Genomic DNA, 23,697 nt, shown 5'->3' with positions numbered 1-23,697 from the left:
CTCTCTCTCTCTCTCTCTCTCTCTCTCTCACACACATACACACAAACTACCAAAATGATGCCTTCAGAGGGCACTGAAGTATTAATAATCTTATCATTATCAACAGGTTTTTTTTTTTTTTTTTTTTTTTTTTGAGCCCCACTTTCCAGGGCTCCAAAGCTCTAACAGTGGATGGTACAGACAGACAGAAGAGGGTCATAATTTCTGAATGGAATGCATGCATCCCCTCATCCCTCCCTCAGAATTGTCTCTCATCCTCCACAGTGAACATGTACAGCACGCATCCTTTTATTCTAAATAACTGGACAGAAACAGCCAGAAACTCCTGCTTTCGAGCTATTAGCGGTCAGCTGCTTGAGTACTTATGTCAAGCTATTAGTGGTACAGTCTTTGTTAGCTGTGGCTTGAATGGTTTCGTACAGATTTAAATAAATACATAAATAAATAAATACAAGTACATTTAGCTAACATAAAAAAAAAACATGATTGTATTCACTTTCAATAATTCAACGCAACAACCCCTTACTAAATCAACGCACTTTAGCTATGATCGTTATTCTTTCTAATGTTATGTCAGGAGAATGTCCTTAAACACTGATCAAAGAAATATCATACCTCCTGTTTTCTTCTTTTTAAAGATGCGTTTGAACCGTTCTCTCGGCCATCTTGAACTCCGCGAAAAATGGCAAAAGCTTGCCTGACTGTGTGCAGTGCATTGCAATGTTGAGTTCTGTTATTTATAGTTCGTTAATTATCATACGTAGAGAATTTTAATATTTTATTTGTATAAGTTTTACATAACAGCTACTCAACACTGTTAATCTAATGGGGATGGTAAAGGGATTGGTGATTTTACAGAGGGGATGCTTTTTTTCAACAAAATTTTCTTCTTGATCAACCACAAAAATAGATAGATAGGTAGATAGATAGATAGATAGATAGATAGATAGATAGATAGATAGATAGATAGATAGATAGATAGATAGATAGATAGATTCAACAAAGAGGAAACAGGTAGACTGACTTTGCGAGTGGGTTGGTTTGTCGTAGAGGAGTGCTCTAAGATTTAAGCTGGGAAACGCAATCAGCTGTCATGGGAGCCAGCGGCGAATTGGCGCTGCCACAGACAGCCACGTGAGGAGTGATGGGCACAGTAACTCACAGGCCCCCGTACCCTCATTAGCTACAATGCTTCCGCGGCAGCACTGATCAAAGCCATCCGCTGATAGGCTTGTTTGGAGCTGCCAGCCAACCGCACAAATGCTAATCCAAACCCATAGAGGAGAGGAAACGCCATCTCTGTTCTGTGAACACTTTACCCCACCACCCCCATCTCTCTTCCTTTCATTCCCTCCACATTTGCACCCCCCGGTCACCACAGCCGCAGGGGACAGGGACACAGCAGAAAAGAGTGCAGCGCTGTGCGTATGAGGGTGTGAAAGATGGTGGAGAGAAAAGTTGAGGAGGGAGAGAACAACAAAAAGAGAGGAGCAAACCTGGCTCTGGGCTGCAGAAAGTGGCTTAAGGGGGACAAAGGCGCTGATTCAGACAGAACGGCTCAACTCACTGTGTCGCTGAGAGACAATAGGATCCCACAGCTACGCAATATATATACACTCCAGCAGTTGGCCTTTTCCACAAGTGACGAGGCAGATTAATTATGACCATCGCAGCAAGGGGTCAATTACCATAAATCATGCCTAGAATAACATCATCAGATTTCTGCAATGTAATTGGCTTTGCCGCTCCTGTGGCTCAACCCCATCATTTTTTACACGGCAGAACAGGAAGTAAAACTGAAGAATGGATAATATTACAACTTGCAAGGGAAATTTGATGGCAAAGTTGGCTGAGGTTGTTCTTGAAGCCCTGTGAAGAAATTCACATTATAAAATCTCACAGATGTTTTATCTGCTGTGAACCTGATGCACTTAAATTTTAAACCTATATGGGGTTAAGTTGCCACTGCCAATATATTGCTTAAGGGCATAGGTCAAAGGTTCAAACATGCTAAGGCCAGTGGCAGAGCCAAAAGCCGTTATCTACTACAGGAGTCTTTGAGCTCCATGCCGCCATTGAACCTCAGCCTGTAGCTCTTTTTTTTTAGCCGCTTGTCAGTCCCCTGCACTTTGAAATGGGCAGGAAAGAAAACCTCACCTCTAAATCACCCACTCATACATAAAGCAACAGTTTGCAGACTCAGTCCCATTTTGGCTGCATCCCAGAATGATAAATTGGCTGGTGATAGCACTCAAGCTATGGAGAATCCATTGAAGGGATCTGAAATTACAAAACTGAATTAAGGAATTCATCTTTCATAATTCTGCAGTGGTGTCCAGGAAATTATAAGGAAATGGGGTGATATCCCCTAGCGATGTCAAAAATGCTAGTACTGAGGTATGAAGTTAATACCATAAAAAAAAAGAAAAAAAGAAAAAAGAAAAGTGTGTTCAAATTTGAGCAAAGATTTCATGGTCCCATTAAAAGAAAGTACATTTTTGTAAAAACATTCCCACCACAATGAACAATAGAGTAGTTTTATCTATCTAGTAGTTTTATCTATCTAAATATGAAAATATTATTTCATTTGATCTATTTTGGATTAGGAAAATGCTAGGAATATTCATTGGGCTCGTTGCGTAAGTTGGTGTTACCGGTGTTACACAATGTTCAGCTGGACACCAATTACATTATTTGGCCACCGCTGCACCACCCCAACCCCCCGATTTCAATACCCCGCATACTGATAGTGGCTCCTTGATGCTCCAAATTATAGGCCTATGTATGTGTGATTGCGAATTTAAAAGCAAAAGTGAAAAGTGAGCATTCATTCAAAAGTGTGAGTGTGTGTGTGTGTATGTATGTATGTATGTATATAAGAATGTATATTAGAATGATTTCTGAAGGATTATGTGACACTGAAGACTGGAGTAACGATGCTGAAAATTCAGCTTTGCATCACAGGAATAAATTACTTTGTCAAATATATTTAAATAGTACACAGTTATTTTAAATTGTAATAATATTTCACAATATTACTGTTTTTTACTGTATTTTTAATTAAATAAATGTAGCCTTGGTGAGCAGACGAAGCTTCTTTTAAAAACATTAAAAATCTTAGTGGTTCCAAACTTTTGGACTGTACTGTATATATATATATATATATATATATATATATATATATATATATATATATATATATATATATATATATAAAATAATGTATTTTCTAAAAGTCCACAGGGCATCCAAAATAGATGCCCTTTTATGTGGTATCAAAATTAATATGAAAGGTCCCGTTCTTCGTGGTTTTTTGAAGCTTTGATTGTGTTTATAGTGTGCAATATAACATGTGTTCATGTTTCGCGTGTAAAAAAAAAACAGTATTTTTCACATAATTTACTTATCTGTATACCGCTGTTTCCACTGTCATAAAAACGGGCTGATGACTTCCTTGTTCTATGAAGTCCCTCCTTCAGAAATACGTAACGAGTTCTGATTGTGCCAGCGGTTCCTGTGTTGTGATTCGACAGCAGCTTAGCGCTCCTTGCCCGGAAAGGTCACGCCTCTTACCATAACGGGGGGATGCATGCGCTCAGTGTTATCGTAAACATGTCTTTAATTTTACCTTATCAATTTGAGCCGGAATCAGACCCGGAGAACATAGATGAAGAGGATCGAGTAGAACCTGTGCAAACACGTCTTTTACAGGATGTGTCACAATGGTAAGCTGTTTATTTACAGTAGGTAACGTTACATAGGCCTAAACATAGAACAATGATTCGCGTGGCTGCAGCTAAACCAGCATGTGGTTAAACAGTAAACAACAGATATAATCAACAAATAATTTAAACTGATCATAACAAACACCAACAATCGATGGTGTCCGGTTGAATTACTACACTTTTTAAAAGTTTTGGTCGGATAAGTTTTAATTGCCATCTAGTTAACAAAGCTAAACAGCGTTGCCCTTTGTGTGATAAGTTACAGAAACTGTTAAACGCACCAACGTAAATAATAAAATGCACTTACCGGTTGTGGTCCACAAACAACGCCTTCTCCAGACAAAGAGGGAACTGCTCCATCTTTCAAAAATAATCTTTGTGCGAATCCGGCATTAAACTGACTGAGATTGAGGAAGCTGTCCTCAGTAAAATGTGCTGCACATAGTTTAACATGTGGATTATAATTTTCGGGAACCGAGTTAAACATAAATTGTAACCACTGATTTCTAAGTACAGCGTCCCTGGGAAGGCCAAACAAAGGTGATTGGACTGCGGGATGAAAATAACAGCGTTTCGACGACATGGCGACAAACACACTTTACAAACGCAACTCTTGCTCTTCTCCGTGGGAGTGCAACAAGACCACGCCCCCTTTTTTTGTGTATTCCTGTGGGCGGAGGTTAGTCAACGTCAGTTTTAGTGACGTCATTAAAGAAGGAAGTAGAGGGATGTAGTCCAAACAGGCCGTTCGTTGTAGGCTATTTCTGTTAAATAAAATATCTCGCTTGGCATTGAACTTTGAGCTTTAAAATTTTACAGATTTTATTTATACTCTAACAACAACATTACACACTAACTAAAGTTGGAAACATGGGATCACGAAGAATGGGACCTTGAATGAAAATCATGAAATTTGACTGGTATTGGTATCGACTACTGAAATTTTGGTACCGTAACAAGCCCTAGTATACACTAAATGTGCCTCCTTGATTTCAAAGGCAAAGTGATATTGATCTTGCTAAATGTGATATTCTAGACCTGAAAGGCACAGATTTGAATATTTATAGCAGAAATGGATTTTCAAGTACCACATTAGATCTATAGAGGCGACGGTAAGAGAGTTTACACAGCAATATCACAGGGGATCACTTATTGCTGAGGTCTTGATCCTGTCCAGAATCAGCAGACTCTAAAACATTGACTCAAAACGTGATTATAGAGTATAAAGTCAAATGAAAAGTGCTGGCGGATAAATCACCTTTTGCTCTCCATTTCACAAAAGGACACTCGATATTACAAATCATGTACAGTATGTGTGGATCTCTCATTTGTTTTTGGAGACAAAAAGGTCAAGTTAAAACCTTTTGTTTGCCACCCTTGATGATTGCTATATTTAAAACTGTATTCATCTCTATTGTATTTAATCCAAACAATAACACAATGCTTCTGAAGCGTAAATAATGCAAAGGTTTAATCATTTGCATTAGACCTTCAGAGGGGAAAAACTGCATTCAGATCTATTCTGTAATCAGATATTACTGACAGCACATGATGGATACTTTCCTGATACTAGCGGGTCACTCCATCCCAGCAATTCAGCATATTTAACCCTTAATTTAACCCATTAAGAGGAAAAGCGATCTATGTTGTCCCCCATTACCATTAGGCAAAAAAATGAATCTGACTCCTCTTCACCACAGGCTCCTCTGCAATTATCCATGATTTTAATACGTTTTAATAAGTTTGCATAACAACCTGGAGAAAATGCGAATGCATTTGCATACTGCAGGCCTCTCTAATTATACGCTCATGATTAAAGGAGGAACTTAAGCAGAAGTGAAAAGGCAGAGCATGCTTAACAAAAGCAAACCCCCTCCCTTCTGAACTCCGGCTCTCCCAAGACAAAACTTTCCAGTTCAGCACTCAACAATACGGCGGTGTTTTTACATAACGCTCCTTGTTGTTTCAGACAGCCAGAACAAGCCAATAAAACAAGCATCGTAGATTGTTCTCAAGCTCAGCCCACCGATGTCACTGAGAAAATCTTGCGTGACAAGGACGGGTAATCTGTCGGACGAGGTTTTCCAATGGCACATTTCTGTACAATAACTCCCACGTGACGAAGAGCCCAAAATATGAGTGTGTGCCACCTCTTCTCATATTGCCTTTAGCGGGATCATGTATTATGCATGCTATAGATGTACACTGCACCACTCTCTCTTGCCTTTCTCAACCTATTGTAAATACATACACACTAAATAATTAAGCAGACTAACAGGAGCAGGGCACGTTGGATGCTCGATCCGCTCTATGACAGTTTGGATGGGCCATAACAAACCTTGGTTGCCGTGGTCATGGATGACCATTAAAAATGCAGGCACTCCCATTTTCATCTGCACGGTCGGCGTGCTACATTGGCGTGCCACGTTGTCAATCACTTCTTCCAGGGGTTGGCGATGGCGGCTGACTTACCTTAACCCTCTGAGGCGCACCTAACAGGGTCAAGCTGATGTGTGACTCCTCTTAGCTTGGTCTTGAGCATCTCTCTGAGGTTGATGGCCTGCGGAAACAGCCGGTTCCTTTGGGATTTGAGTGTGAGGTATAGCTTTGTGTCTGTGGTGGAGTGCAAAATCCATAAAGGCAATACCAATAGTTATCTCTAGACGTTATAAAAGACATGATGGCAATTGCACTCAGCAGTGAAGAGTATTTGTGCTCTTATGTGCGTGTTGCATGTTTGAAATGGTTGTTAAGTAGACATACTCAACGCTGCCTTTTAGAATGGTTCACATTCCAATATATGGAGACATTTCCATTTTCTAATGAGTCCCGTGTGGCTGTTCATTACATCAATAATTCACACAGTGAAAGAATAATATGCCACCGTCTTTTGTTGAAAGATTAGAGGGAAAGTAGCACTATACAGGCATGTGTGTAAATGTATTGCTTTAAACATACAGAAACAGAGGCTTTTTTCTACTGCATGATTGAGAATCTAGCAACCCTAAAAAAAAAAAAGAAAAAGGCTTGATTCGTCCAATTTAGCACAAAGGGACTGGCTAATTCTGGGCTTGGGTCCTCCAACTCTGGACCAATCAACAAACAAGACCCTGGAAAGTTAGACCACGTCTGAATCTCCTTGCGTACCTTCTCTTTTACCTGACAATGAACTTAAGTGATCAAGGCATCAACAGCTGTCTTGTTTTCCTGCTTTTCCCCTCATTCTCAGTCCTCTTACCCAGGAAGCTAATGCCTCCAGTTTGGACGACTGGAGTGAAAAAGCCAAAGCAATTAGAGCCACTGCTCTTGGGTGCCCAATAACTCATTAGGAGTGTAAATGGCCAGAAGCCCAGGGGACTCCCTGCTGAGTGCAATTTACAGCTAAAACAAGCACCGCATCTCCAGTCCGCACCATTAGGGCTGGCTGGCCATGTTAATACAATTTGTTTTGTTAAAGTTTGAAATTATGATACTGCCATTTTAATCCCTCTTCGAACACCTCTGTGGTGTTAGCAAACATGTCAATTATGCTTGCAGAGGGCTCTGATCATTCCGCTGCAACCAACAGGGATTTCATAATGGTTGTGTTATTGTTTGACATAAGGATAACAGCGAGAACCACGACGCAGGATGTCAGCGCCAGCCAAAAACAAAAGGGCAGCTTTCTTTAAAGGAAATGTTCATGCGATACGAATCATTTATTCGCCCTCGTATCATTGCAAACCTGAATTTTACGATTACCCTGGCTACTCTTTTCATATAATGAAAATAAGGAGCCACTTGGGCTATCAATCTTCAAAATGACAAAAAGAAAAGCATTCTAAAAATGCTTCATATGAATCGTGTGCTATATTTCAAATGTTCTGAAGCCATGTGATAGATTTGTGTGGGGAACAAACCAAAATTGAAGTCATTCTATACTGACATCGATAAGTCGATCATTATTTTCATTTCATTTCATAGACAATAAACAATAAATGACTAACATTAAAATTCTACCCTACTTTGCCTAAATAAATGAAAAATGAAAAAATTCATTTTAAAATCAACTGTTTGAAATGCCAGAAGAGAATTTAGGAATCACAACATTATGATATATAATATAAAAAAGTTATTAATTCTGAAATTAGCAAAAGATTACATAATTTAATTATGCATTATTAGTTTATTTGTTAGTTAGATTAACTTGTCAGTGTTAGATGACAGCAAAGGTAATCTATATATAAAAATAGGGAAAATATGCATGAACAATTAAATATCCAATATCAACAGATACATATCCAACATTGCCAGTTAAGACAGATTAAAAACAAAATCTAAAACAATAACATCATTTGATAACTGAAATGTTTTCCATATATTGTGCATGCCAATATACAGTGCAAATGCCATTTTTTGTAAATAACTTTGATCTGTTCCTCACACAAATGTATTATATAGCTTCAAAAGCCTTGACATATGAAATATAAGAAAAATAAATTCTTTTTTGTCTGCTTTTTCAGAAGAACACCATACAGAACAACATGAAAGTGAATAAATGTTGACATTATTCATTTCCGGGCAAACTATTCCTTTAAAGAACAAGAGCAGCAGCATAAGACCACACATGCTCGCTGAGAGCGAGAGAAAGCACTTGCCATGTTATCTGCGCGCAGCCATTACACCTCTGTAATCTCAGTCGGCAAGTAATCAATGACTTAACAACTCACCCTCAGCTCGTTTTAAGAGCCCGATCCCCCCCAATCTCCATCTTCTCTACTGCCCCTGAGACCCCCATCCCCTCCCCCAGGGTCCTCTCCACCTGCGATAAAATGTGCCCGTGCTCCGTTGAAACCCCTCTTTACGTTACAATCACGCAGATTACAGTCTCACTCTGAGGCGATCAATGGCCTCCCAGGAGTGGGAGACCAGCTAAATGAATATGTGCAGCTTCTTTTTACAGGCCTGGTCAATAGGCCTCCTTTCCACGATGGAGGCCTTTTCCTCAAACAGTACTGACAACAGCAACCGGCCTGTTGCTTTCTGATGATCAGGAATGCATTACATTGAGTTGATTTTTCTTGAAGGTTGGGCAACTGAATAAGAAATTCTACAAATGTTGTTTCACATCAAATCTTCCCCTTACCAGTGTTTAAAATGCTAAAGTTCAGTATTGTTCTTCACATCAGTAGTGAACTTGAACAGTACAGGTCAACAAAGTCTGACAAAGACAAATGTTCCATTTCTCTATAATTTTTTTGGCATGGCAAATATTTTATAATCATATTACCAAAGCATTTTCATACAAATGTGCAAACTAAAACAAAAATAGTGTAAAAAAAAAACATATATAAATTAATTAGAAAATACAAAAGAAAGGTAAAAGACGGAGAAAGGTAAAAGGAGTGGTGTCTAAAAATAAAAATGACAGGTGAAGGAAAAATTGCAGATGAAGGAAAAATAATATTCAATTTAAACACAGTTACTGAAATATGATCTGTACTGACAATATGTAATTATAATGTATATGCAACTGTTCAAAAATTGGGGGTCAGTATTATTTTTTATAAAGAAATTAATACTCAAAGAATTCTAAAATAATAATAATAATAATATTAATAAAATAAAATAATGAAAATAAATGGCACTGTTTTCGACTGTTCAACTATTTTCAACATTGATAATAATAAGAAATGTTTCTTGAGAACCTCTTGCGACCTCTTGCACTGGACCAGGATATACATCCATGCTGGTCTTTTCAGAAGGGTAGGCCATTTATATTTCAAACTGTATGAAACAGATGGACATGCAATGGTTAAAATGCGTTTTTCCCTTGCGGAGTGGTCAGCCTGGAAGCGTGAATACAGTCTACATGTAGCCACTACCCATGAGTTCAAATGTCCTTATGGTGCCAAACTGTAAAGAGGACAATTCAGCAGATGTCAGATGGAGCCTACTGCCTCTATCAATCTCTTTTCTCCCTCACACACACATACTCACACACCATCCCTCTCTATCATCAGGACCTATCTCTCTTTCGCCTCTTCTCCTGAGCAATGGCCCAGCAAATTTCCTGGTTCACTTCACTGAAATGTGACAAATACCATGTGACACGAAGGGAGTCCGAGCTCCTCAGTCTCAGAGTCTCGCTCGCAGTGTCAGAGAGCGAGCGGGCCACCTCTCCGCTCACGGACACCTCTCAATATCCACGCGAGGCCCTATAAACCGGCGTGTGAGCGCTTGGTGTCAGCAAACAGCCGAGCAACTAAGCGGAACTTCTGTAGTGAGTTAAAACATCTATCCATCAGTCAACTCTGACGGACACACAGCAAACTCAAGCGAGCACACGCATCCCAAATTAACTTATGAGCAAGTACAGATAATCAGCACAAAATCTTCCCACTCTGGTTCAGCTCCATTTAAATTTCGGACATCTTCAGGGTATAAAATTTAAGTCTCATAATTAGTTGATTTAACCTTAAAGAAGGAGACTTTAAAAGTTCACAGTCTGATATGTCGGTCCAGTGCTTGCAGTGGACAAGAAAAATGAGCTGTGATCCATTTTAATATCCTACTCTGTAAAAGGTTTTAAAATGACCTCTGATCGCTAACGACAATGAGAAACACTGAGCTCTGGGTAAAGGTGTGAGCCACAGATAGGAATTAGCTCATTAAATATTTAATTTCCGAATTTCTCAAGTGACTTTTCTCCCCTTAAATCTTTAATGAAGATTAAACATTCCTAACAAAGACTAATCAACAGCCCTTAAGATAACAATCGCAGAGGAAAAGAGGTGTAATGGGTCCATGGCTCTATCATAGTCTCTTTAGCGTGCACACATACACAAACACATGTGCAAGTGGACACACACACACACATAAGGCAAACAAATTGTCAGCAAATTGTACAGAAAGGCTGTAAAGCATCTTGAATTTGTGAACCTATTTGAGACGGTAAGTGTAAGTGCGTACTGAGGAAACTTTCTTCATTATAGAAACATTGCTATATTTGGTATTAGCTGGGGTATAGTTAAAAATTATTTGGAAGTACCAAACGGAAGAGAACAATCTGTCCATTCTCGAAAAGCATCAGGCATAAATGAAGGTGACATGTGAGGAAATGGAAATTTGCTCATTTATTTGTGTCTTCTAGTGTGTGACAGACCATGTATGTTAATGTCCTCCTCAGTCTTCAATCAGACAGTAGATTGGGAAACTGATAAAATTTCAGTATTAGTCGAGAATATTGCAAAACAGCGGGCCAGACCGAGACAGAAAAGGAGAGAGAGAGAGAGCGAGACAGACGTCTGTATGATTTCAGAATGACGTAATGATAGGGTTGAACCATTTAACACCTTGCTTTTTGCAATTTTACAATGTCTCCATGCACGTATTATGTCTTGTTAGGGATAGAGACAGTTGCTCACATATGGAAGATTGAATGTTTTTTCTGTCCTCGTGTACTTTGTATATATGAGCCTATGAGGAAGACTATTAAATGCTTAACCAGACCATCCATTCTCCATTCATTCATTTAGGATTATATTTACAGTCCACTAATTGATGGTGATCAGACTGGTTGGGCATTTTTGTCCCTGTCCAACCAATGTAATTAAAAGCAGCCAACCATTTATTAGTGAACTGTTACTGTTGCTTATATTATTTATGATATATACACACACACTGGCCAGCCAATCCGATGAAAGCTTTTAATTATTATAATTAATTCATTTATTTTCCAACCAACCAGCCAGCCAGCCAGCCAGCCAACCAACCAACCTCTGTGTGTATATATTGGCTTGAATGTCCGTCTTTAAAATTCAGCAAAACAAATAGCAAGTTTTGCAACCATTAAATAAATAAAAGAAATTCATTCAGCGTGTTAAAAAAGAATTCTTGTCTCGCACGTCATGTTCAAATCATACCAGCCAATGCTCATCACACGCACAAACTCCTCATACAAGCGTGCACAGAAATATACACGCACACACATACTTGCAAGAGGCTCAGGGAAAGAGCTGACTTAACCATTTTTCTCCATTTCACAAAAGTAGCTGCGCTGGTGTCAACATGATGAATGGGGGAATGTGGAGAGAGGGTGCACACTTTCTGTAGGGTAGATGGCTCCTCCTCAGTGCCCGTGCCCAGCACAATATACAAATGAAGGGCTGAGGAACAGCGCTATAATGAGCACTAACATGTGTTTTCACAACACAACATCAAAAGCCTCTCGCATGTACAAATGTTCCGCAAACAGTCTCCGCTCCCAGACGATTCTCGCATTCTCCCGCTCGCGTCGTCTGCATTACATGCATCGCTGCCTGCGCAGTCCCCACATAATAAGCTCCTCTGCTGCTTCTTGAGCCGACATGTACGGAAATGGAAGGCGGGTTTTTAATTGTTTAGCGATGAAGTTATCACACCGGCAACGATGCTGAGAGAATGAAGCGGGAGGACAAAATTAGAACCACTGACTCCAGCACTATCCAGGGCCGTAAGCTGGCACACCGTAGCGTATGGAGAGGACTCTCGCCCTCTTAGGAATCGGTTCCTCAGCCAGCCATCCGGCTTGTTCCACTAATTTACTAATTTATATTTAGCTAAGACTTCTTTGTATATACAGAACGGCTTTTCAGGGACAGTACACCTGGAGCAACCTGACGTTAAAGCTGAAGTGTGTGATATTTCCATGTCAAAAAAAGAAAAAAAGCTCAACCGATGGCATGAGTTTGGGGGTAGCTGTTTCTCTAATTAATGGCAAATGGGAAAGTGTTCAGGAAACCTGTATAAATACAGTAATTTCTTTGCTTTTTTACTCACTAGAGATTTAGTTTCCAGCCCAAATCTTTGACCAAAAAGGCTACAGCACGCTTTTAGAAAAGGCCTGTGTTGACTTTCGTTCAATATTACACTCCTCTCACCAATTAGATAACCTCAAAGCAATTCACATTGATAACTTCATGCCACACGGGCACTGAAAGCTATGCTGGAAGCAAATACCACCCCCCACCCCACTATCAGGGTCCCTCTCCCCACTTTCCACCTTCTATAAGAGAAAAAAAGAGGGAATTTTACGACTCCATTTTTGCTGCGGCCATTAAACGGGTGAGAGGAGGATTAACGACCAGCCCCAACATTTTACAGTGTTTGATTGAAACGATGCATGACACTCAGGGAATGTCGACTCGTAGACAAAGTAGAGAGAAAGAGATTTGAAAATGTCAGCAACTCGGCGGAGAAAAACTGTAAACTTGTCCAGCTGCACTGAAACTTTTGTGTCTAAAACACCTCAGTTTGTCTTTTCCTTTCGTCTGGATCAGTGCCGCGTGTTTACTTATGTGTTGCAGACTAAAGGCGTCTCTGGAGAGCCTATTGTTTGGGGTGTCTAAATCTTCTGAAGGCTGGATGGCGTGAGAGAGAGGATAGATAAATGTTTGGTACCACCTGCTGGACAGTAGATGTCACTTTGGAGAAAAATGAAGTGAAAATGAACAACAGATTACAGAGCCGCTGCTCCTCGTCTCTCCTGGACCAAGTAGGTGGAACTGGGTGGGTAAAAGAGGTCCGTCCGCTCTTAAAGCTTCCAGTCGTATAATTTCAGGCTACTGTGTGTAACATTTGACAGTAAAGGTTGGATTAATGCAAAGCACATTACGGCAGAGAACTTTAAACGAAGCTTATAACCAAAATGGATTTGCAACAATGTAATGAGTTAACGCTGAGGGACAGATTTATGCAAATCAACCGTAATGCTATCAAATGAAAGCAATACCAAGTAAAAAAAAAAAAAAAAAAAAAAAAAAAAAAAAGTAAAATGGTGCACCCAAACATGATCAATACACATTTCTGAAAGATGTACAGTAACTGCTGACAGAGATTACGATTCTTACACAATTCTGAACAGACAACTAAACAAAATAATAAGTAATTTACTAGAGGTTCTGACAAAATGTTAATTACTGCATTCTATTTAAAAATGTTTAATTAATTTGAATGAATTATTTAAAAAAAATCTGTTTGAATGGATGATTCAATGACTCATAAATACTTCACTTGTTTCATTACTGAATGAATCAGCATTTTTGAACGAATCTCTTGAATGAATGATTCACTCACTTGTCTTGAAATGATGTAATCGATACAATTGTTATTTTAAGGGCCAAGTTACTTCAAAAGTAATTGCTACCGTAGACATCAGTGTTTATATCGAACTATAAACTTCCCAGTATTTCTGTAATAATTTGCATATTTGTAACAGAAATAATGATTCTGTGTGGTTGAAAAGACCTGAAATCTTTAACGATTAAACGTGCAGCTCTAACGCAGACTGTGCGCCAGTGTTACACTATCAATCAGTGGGGAACCACATCAATTTAAGCATTTAAAAGCAATGACATGAATCACCTCTATTCATTATATGATGTGCCTATGAATCGAAGATTCAAAAATTAATCTGGGCAGCAGAGCTGGGCGAGGTGGAAACATATGAGCTGAAATGCTCAAATCAATAACTGCATTATTCTTTTATAGCCTGAAGACAGTGATGCATACAAAGTCATGAATGGGTCGTTCTGATGATCCTAGTAGCTCATCAGAGGTTGCGGGTCTTTTTTTAGAGGACGTGTTTCACTTTACGCATGTATAAATGTTGAAAGATTGTGTTTATCGGGCCAAAAATCCATTTGAACTTTGTTACGGAAGCAAATTTCAACAGGAAGGAGAAAAACAAGCTGTTTCAGGAGATATTTTGCAATGGTGTGGACATTACTAGCGCTTTGCCTGGAGTGGGCATCAAGAGCAATATGTTTGGCAGAAAAAGCATTAGGTCCAATTCAGTAATGGAACATAATTCAGCTGCCACTAGGGTTAAGAATGACTTCCTGGCCGGTTAATAAACAATTCCTCCAAACGTTCCCACTGAATTCTCATCATGCTCATTCCCTGCTTCCACTAGGCCTGCTTTTCAGCCATTTTAATTGTAATGAGCCCATTGTACGCTGTATTGGGTGAGATGAAGGGCTCATTATCCTCATAAACAACACCCTGTGCGTCCTTTGAGAGGCCTCAAATCAGCATGATGAGTACCCTCACCCTCACCCCTCTCCAAACACTCAGGAATTGCAGGCTTAATAATGCAACACTTCGCGATTATCATTACGTTTTTTTTTTTCTCTGTTAATTTTTGATGAGGAACTAGTGGAGAAACATCTCTAAGAGCGAAAAGAACATTAACCACAAGGAAACACATAGCTTTGACTAATCATATTACCATGACAGGTAGGGAAAGGAGAAATTCTTTAAGCCCAGCACATCTCTGCAAATACAATAATTTGCAAGGAACTTTGCCAGTGAGATTTACTTTCTTTAGACTTTACGTGTACAAATGGGATATATACTTATTCAACAATCGTAAGATTAGGGAATGAACCTTGTTCAGATGAATAGTTAACCCACAAATGAGAATTTTGTCATAATTTATCATATTACATCATTATACTTTTTTTCTTCTGTGGAATACAAAAACGTTAATTGGCTGCGACCAGACCAGTCAGTGATTTGAATTTGAGAATCAATTGATTGAATCAACCATTGAAAAGATCAGCAGATTTAAATAAAGGCCCATTCACATCAATAACTATAAAGACAGATAACTATAACTATTACTATATTAGCATCCATGTCAACGGACGATAAGGTTCATTATAAGCATGTACAATTTGGCTTCTGCTGCTATAATAGTACTAGCTCTGGATTCTTATTGGCTGTCAATGTTTTTATTGTTCAACAGCTGGGAGTGATTCTAAAAATATGGTTATACCATTACTTACCTTGTGTTTTTTTTTTTACCTTGTAAAAAAAAAAAAAACAACAACAAAAAAACAGGATTTTCCTCAAAAATTAATCTTTTGTGTTCCACAGAAGAAAGTCTTAAAACAGGAGGTTGAGTAAATAATGACACTTTTTTTTCCTTTTTTTTTGGGGGGGGGGGGGGGGGTGAACAGTTACTTTAATATTGAATAATCCTGACCATAACACTGCAAATCAAATGAACACAGACTATAACATATCATTCATATCACAGAATGTCAACCACATTGCAATCATTTCTCGTCTGTATGACAGAGGATAGGACGCTAGCTAAGATTAACTTCCTGTTTGCGCCTCCTTGCAGCATCTGACAGAGAGACATCTTTCGATAATCAATGTCATGTCTCCATGCTTCAAAGAACCCCCAATCCTGTCCAAGAAGCATTTTAAGACATCAAAACTTTCTAATTAAAGGCGTGTCATTGCGATTCTGATTTGAGTCCTGTGATTTGGCCAGAGGGGCTCCTGATGAGCACTGATACAAGCCAAACAGTCTCGGGTGTAATTACGATTAGAAAGCCCTCATTTGAAGAGCACTCGTAAGGGTGAGCGTGAGAGAAAAGCCCCTTTAGTTTTGCCGATATTGCCCTCAATGGCGTTCACAATGGCAAGCCACAGTAAGGCATATAAAACATCACTACTGACAAAGAATGTAGATGGAGGATGCTTCACTCCCCAAAAATTAAACCCTCATGTCTTTCCAAACCTATATGACTATTCTTTATGCAGAATACAAAAGGAGATATTTATACTAGAAGGCCCATGGTGCTCTTTTGCATACAACGAAAGTGAATGGTGAAAAGGGACAGAAATTATCTAGAGCTTGTGGCAAAAAAAAAAAGCCCCTGAAAGCAACAAAATACCCCCAAAATAATTAAAACACAGAGGGTTTAAAACCCTGGGTTTATGAGACATTCCAATATTAAATTTGACTTATAAAAGTCATGTAAATCCATAAGATTAAAAACTCTATAGACATTTAAAAACATTTAAGGAATATACTTTTTTTTTTTTTTGGTCAGTCAGGAAGGATGTCGAGCAAAATATCAAGTAAATAACTTAAATTTCTGCTTGTTCCTCACACAAAGCTATCATATTACTTCAGATGACTTGAAATACATCACATTAGGTCACATTATGATATTTTTATCATGTTTTATCAGCTTTGGTTACCATCTAATTTCATTTTATGGAAGAAAGCATTGTGAACATTTTCCAAAATATCTCCTTTTTTGTTTGACTGAAGAAAGAAAAGGCTGAGTAAATGGCCACAAAACTTTAAATTTTTGGTGAACTGTCTCTTTAAAACCTGTTGCACAGTAACACTGCAAGACAGCATGCTATATAAGTGGTGTGTAAAAAGGGCAGATACTGAGTAAGCACTCTTTTGCATATTTCTCCTGCTTCTCAATATTTTACAGCATGAATTATAATATTCTGTTCTTTGAAGTCCCCAGTAAGGCTTTGCTTCGGCTGTGAGTAATTCCAAATGTATATTTTCCTCACGGTGCACTCGCACACACCCCATCTGCCATGATTTAGGCCTAAAACAAACAGCACAAACAGGCAGCAGTGGATACAGTGGATGCCACTATCCACCAAGGTAACCGAGTTAGGATTGAACGCTTTCCCGGCAATTGGATTTCCATTGACAGATCCGTAGAAGCTGCAGACGTACAGAAACAGAGCGGCGAGGCAGTCAGGTGCAATCTTTGCTCTTTCACCCCTTTGCTTTTTGAAAGCATCTGACCAGAGAGGGTTGATATCTGGCTCAGTGCTCGAAAAAGGTAAGTCAGTTCATATCAGTCGAACTTGGGACGTTTGTGTTTGACCATCTACGCAGAGTGATTTATTTGAGGCGAAGGAAAAACGGTGCACAAATTATGCTTTGCTAAGCGCTTTAAGGAACACTTTTTTAGAGGAAAGAGTGAGTCTTTGACCTTGAGGATCTTTGTTAGTCTTGGATCAGATGGTCAGTTTAATGCTGAGTTCAGGACGTTTACAGTTACAAAATACCAGTGCCAGACCCGAGCCAGGTCTATCATTTCATCTCATTACTCAGTTGTCACAAGGGATTTTTCCCTCTCTCTGTCCATTCTGTTAATGGCATCAACGGCCCTTCACCTTGGGTACACGGAACTCAAAATATGGGGGGAAAAAGAAACATGCCCTTACAACTTGGCCTTGAGGCTTTGTTATTTGAATTTAAAAAGGTAGTTGACTGAAAATTAATAAAAAATAAATATATATATATATTTTTTTTTTTATTCTTTACCGAAAATCATTTTATCAGATCCAGCAGATACTGTCATGTTTTGAGGTCTTATTTAACATGGAAAATGTATATTGCTTTTTTTTTCAAAATTACCATGATAAACAAAGCCCTATATTTGGCAGAATATATTTGCACTTTAAAAACAGCCGTAATGACAGCAATTCATCAAACATTTACTCAGAGGAAATACTACTGAGAAATAAATGATTTTGGCAGGATGATAAACTCAGTTGTGAGAGAGATTTGTAGATAATCAGACAAAACGGGCGAAAATTGCATGAATAATTTGTCGAAGCGAGAATGAGACAACCGCACTGTTACACAGCGTGCTCCAGGGGTTGGAGCGTCGTCGTCTGCCGAGACGTGGCTGAATTTGACTAATGCCTCTCTCGCTGTGAACAATAGAGACGAATGTTACTTTAAATCCGAAATACTTAAATCCAGCTTTCGATGACTCCAGGCAAATATCATTAATCACGCAAGGCCCACCTCGCTCAGCACGCGCGTGCACAACCAGATGATGGCTTTCCCCTACTCAATCCATCACGTACGTGTCGTGAGCGCGGCCCCTCGTACCGGCTGAGAGCCTCCACGTAGGGGCCCCGCTAAGTGAAAGAGTTACAACAGCTGTACCTGGCGCTGGTCGGTGCTCTCAGAGCGGCCCGGCTCCCTACTTAGAATGTCATCCGGCTCGTTTTAAAAGAGCGTCACGCCACGGAGCTCCTCATTTGATGTATCGTTCCTCATCTTTACAATTTTGGGAATAACAGGTCTAACTTATCAATTTGGCACCTGAAATCCCACCGCTTACAGTTTTAGCGCATCATGTGTGGGGGTGATGTCATTCTGTGACAGCACTTCCTCTTCTCATTACGGGACATTTTTAGACAGGCCAATAAAAATGAGAAAGGAGGCCATTTTAGAACATCCCATTTGCCTGAAAGTGAATCAAGTTATCTCCATTATTTCAGCACTAAGGTGTGCGGTGACAACGCCGACGCGGTAGAAGTAGATTTCCGCCTGCGTAAAAAAATAAAGGCCACTCTGAGCCTACAGGGATTGGCCACGGCGCAAATACGCTAACATAATCGTCATAATCGTTCTTAATGTCTAAACATAAATGTTTACCGCAGACGGCATTGTGATGTTTTGGCAGAAAACGTGCCCATTTCGAAGACAACATGGGGGTAAAAAAGGGGGAAAATGCTATTGCTATTTGTGAGTAATATTTAATTAATGACTTTCATAAATAATGAATAGAGCGGATGTAATTGCAGATGTTTTTATGATGACAGGCTTGGCTTCACAGGGCTTTTTTTTCTCCTCCCTCTTTTCAATTACCGTTCAGAACAGGGGGAGGCAGAGAGAAGAAATGGAGGGAAAGAGAGAGAGAGAGAAAGAGAGTGCAAGGAAGAGAAGAAGCGAGAGAGGGAGAGAGAGGCTGGTGGAGGCAGAATTAAAGAGGCTTTTTGTCGCGTTTAATATCAATTCATTCCATGGACTGCTGACACAGGCAGTCCAGAGAGCCCAGGATTTATGGCTCCCTCTAATGGGCATGCTCAGAATCAAAGGCCTGTCGTCAGCACTACTTAAACCACTCCTCTCTCACTCCCTCGCTCCGGCCCTCTCCTCTCCACTCCACTTTTAAAGACACAAGCTCATTTACAGCCCTATAGCAGCAATTCGCAACTAGTTTGGTTAAGGACCTAAATTTTAATTTGGACATCAAGTGGTCACCCAACACAGCACCAAAATGTAAAATATGCAATTTATAGTTATTTCTCTTATCTTGGACTGTGCACTATCAAAGGATAACGGCACGTCATGCAACCTGTCCGCACTGGCATCTGTCTAATTTGGCGAGCTTCAACAGTGACAGATGACACCGTAGAGTTTAATATCAACAACTGGATATTTCACTTTTAAAAGTTTATAAGCCGTTTCATTTTGCTATCCTAACAATTTAAAATGATATGGTTACTTGCATTTTATTTTTTGCATTTAGCATTGTTTTATTCCTGCAGTTTATAACCACTGCTGTGAAGGACACACACACACACACACACACACACACACACACACACACACACACACACACACACACACACACACACCAGAGCAATGTAATTGTATCAGTCATTTCAGTGTTATAAGGCAGCTTTGCACTACTAAGACAAGGAAGGTAAGATCAGGAAGGTGCACTTGAAGTTTCTGTTTTTGTGCATGAGGTAAATGAAGTGGGTCCTCACTGAACATACAAACATATTTGTGGGTAAAATTTGTATGCAGACATTTTTAAGGAGAAATCATGATCTATGATTAAGTTCACACTTTTTAAGAATATCAGAAACAACTGGTGATATTCAGACAAACTAGATAAGAATTCATAATTATATCTATATCAGACTCAGACTTCCTCTATTGTTCACAGAGGGGAAATGAAGGTGTAACAGCAGCAACAGAAAGAACAAGACACAAAACGAAATTAAACGATCACAATAACTCAAAAATATTTATCATTACAGAGCACCTGCAATGACCTGATTAGCATAGTAAAAACTCAAAAACACTTCCACACACACTCAAATACTCACTTTTACACTGCATCATACCTTAACCATCAAACACATGCAACTCATGTCCTCAGTCCAAACCAAATATTCTGATACATAATTACACACACACACACACACACACACACATATATATATATATATATATATATATATATATATATATATATATATATATATATATATATATAATTATAATTATCTTATATAAAAATGTAAATAACTACTAACTACTTATATATCCATCCACTGCTAATCGATAAATAAAAATATAGCTTTAAATATAATAATATACAAATACATATACACACATACACATATGTATATATAATACAATATAATAAAACAAGCTTCAAAATTCATTGAATGTGATGGAAAATGTTGCATGTCTGCACACATGTATGAAACTTGCAAATGCAGACATGCAAATATTAATGATTGAGACCTAATCTCTATCTGAACCGGGTTTCTAGTAATGTAACTGATCCACAGAGGAAACACCCCAGACAGACGGAAAACAACGATGACATTGAGACGTACAGCGGATATGGATGATATAGGAGCGAGAGAAAAAGCCTGTAAATGTAAATTGTGCAAAAGATATGAAATCCACCGCATGAATTGAAGAGTCAGATTCAATTTCAATCCAACCTTTGCTTATAGCACCATTCACTCTTGAAACCACATAACTCAAAACCAGGACGATCATGCACCTATATTTTGAGGGGTCACCAGTGGCAATCTGGCTTGTTTGGTGCCCTAGGCGAGAGGAAATAGGGGGAAAAAAAGAAAAAAAAAAAAGATAAAAATCTTTACAACAATATGAGCATAAGATATATTAGTCTAGTAGTAGAGCTTTTGTTCAGCATGAAAGGGGACCCGCAAGGAAAAGAGAAGCTGTGACATTTTGTCCTATGAGTTTGGAGCAACATAATGCCAATTTTTTCAGTTTAAAAAAGGAAAAAAAAAAAAAATAAATAAATTTCTTAAACCAACAAATAATTATCCAACTTGAAGGGGTACAAAATGGGCTTTCAATAAAAGTTGGCTGCCTATACAGTAGCGAGGCACAAGTTAACATGGGCACATTGGCATCATGAAACATTTAGTCTCATGTAGCCAGACCTTCAGACTGATGGTAGAAGGTCTGAATTCTATCACAACTTTCATTGGCCAAGGACTGCCCAAGAGGACGTTTGACTGACATGTAACGCAACCAATCACAGTTAGTTTTGTTCCGCGCCATGTTAAGGGGCGTGGAAATGTAAAGTTGATGTCCCTACAATAACAGACCAGCATGCAACTAATAAATTATTAATTGAAGAATGTTGTGCAAATTTACTGCAACAATGGAGCTGCAAACTTCACCTACTTTCGAAAACCCAGCGTTTAGTTGCTCGTGGTAAGCGCTCATTGTCACAGTTTTAAACACGACGGCGTTCTTCATCCACGAGGGGGTTTGGCATCACAGCATTTGTTTCCAGGCGGACCGTTAAAGAACGCGACACGCACGTCTCCCGGACATCCTGTAGAATTCAACCAACCAGATGACGACTTCGAAAATCCTGAAGTGTTTCCCCATATGCATCAGATGTTCAGCCAGTGGTCCGTGGACGTGATGTCTGAGGCTGAGACTATGAAACATTAGGCTAAATAAAAGCTTATTTGATGATCAAAATCCGTCGTAGGACACACATTGATTGCGTTGATTGTATTTTGATGGATGAGTTCGAATCCCATAACAAGGATGACTTTATAAGGTTTTTTTCTTTTGCCATTACAGGCAATGACATCACTTGAGTTTTATCTTTACAATGATACCAACATCATTTGGTAAGAAAGTTTAATTGTAATGAACACACTGCACAGGTTTTTCAGAATTGACAAATCTGTGGCTGATCGTTCAAATCTGTGTAAAGTCACAACACGGTCACCAGTTAAACCGTAACACCATTCTGTCAGTTCCATCCAACCCCCCAAAGCAAAAGGCCATCGCATACAGGTAAGAAAGCTGTTGCCATAGTCTACCATTTTTACAATAATGCTGTTTAAAGAGTAGACATAGTACGGTACAATTTTCAGTGATTAACTTACCCTTAAAATAACTAACCCTCTGTTGATCTGACTGTCCATGGGTGGGGATACAAAAAATGCGGAATTATAATCTGTAGTTGTCACGAGTTGTCAAAAGTCCACCAGATAACGCCTTTTGCATCATCCTGCGGATTTTTGTTGACAAATAAATACGAATATGGCAGTCCAGGTAACACAGAGAACAAGTAAACATTGTCCATTTACATATACTACCAACATTCTAACAATACAAAGTGAGTTGAAAATCGCACTTTAACTTACCTCAAAAATCTGACGGGACATGTGCCAATTAAAATGGGCATGATTTATTTACACACACACGCACATACACCAACTCATCCAAACAACGTATCTAGTCCACTCACCTGCCCAGCTGGGGGTCTCCATGTACAGCTGTGGCTGAGCTGGTGGGGTCTCACTGCAACCACAGAGGTGTCTGATTCCTGTGGGAGAGAGAAAGTGACAAGTTTTGAGCCTAAGAATGTAAGCCACAAAAATTACACACAACAAAAAACATGTATTTCCTCAAAAAGTGGTATTTTAAATTTCCTTTGAATTAAGTACGAAGCCCGTCTACCATTACAAAGAGGGTGAGCTCCCAATTTACATTACAGATTGTTCTGAAATTCCTTGTTTTTGTGAAAATGTGTGTTTAGACTTTAATTGTTTCGTTTTTCGTATGCCCTTGTTATGATAATTTGCGAGGGGACTGAGGAACAGTCAGGGGACCTGCAGGGTTCAGATAAGCTCAGAGCCCCACCAGAACCACCAAATCCTCAGCATGTACTGCAACCGTGCTTCATGCTACGCTGGTGCTGAAGTGGATCTGCCATAACATTTGGAGCACACACACCAGCTTGTGTTTCCTCACATATGGATAAATAAAGCAAAAAATGCACTCTTTGGATACATACACTTGGAAGCTGCAAACACACAAGGCACATATTAACAACAAACCCCCTCAAGTCCTGTTAACCCTTTCCAATTGGAAACAACTCAGTCTGATAGTTGAATGAGAAGGATAATCATTCTGTTGGTCTGACCCGGTGAGAAAATGGGCCTGATGTCACTGTTAATTTAAAATCGACTGAACTAAGGCAGGTTTGGCTGTGTGTACGTGATAGCAGGTGGCTTCAAATCACATTCTTATTTAGAGAAACATTCTGGTGAGTAAGAAATCACT

The 23,697-nt window shown here is 39.1% G+C and overlaps 1 protein-coding gene across 2 annotated transcripts in view; it reads right to left on the bottom strand.

Annotated features, from left to right (window-relative positions):
• Positions 1-23,697, bottom strand: part of rbfox3a (RNA binding fox-1 homolog 3a) — a 431,990-nt gene that overhangs the window by 194,189 nt on the left and 214,104 nt on the right. For both annotated transcript variants that reach the window (XM_048170905.1, XM_048170904.1), the window contains one exon: positions 22,880-22,957. In XM_048170905.1, coding sequence (XP_048026862.1) covers positions 22,880-22,901 — 22 coding nt within the window. In that variant the 5' untranslated portion in view covers positions 22,902-22,957. The remainder of the gene's footprint in view (positions 1-22,879; positions 22,958-23,697) is intronic.

This window comes from Megalobrama amblycephala, linkage group LG20 (assembly GCF_018812025.1).
Source record: "Megalobrama amblycephala isolate DHTTF-2021 linkage group LG20, ASM1881202v1, whole genome shotgun sequence".
Lineage (NCBI taxonomy): Eukaryota > Metazoa > Chordata > Actinopteri > Cypriniformes > Xenocyprididae > Megalobrama > Megalobrama amblycephala.
The sequence above is the reverse complement of the archived record's forward strand: the minus strand, read 5'-3'. Positions and strand labels throughout refer to the sequence as shown.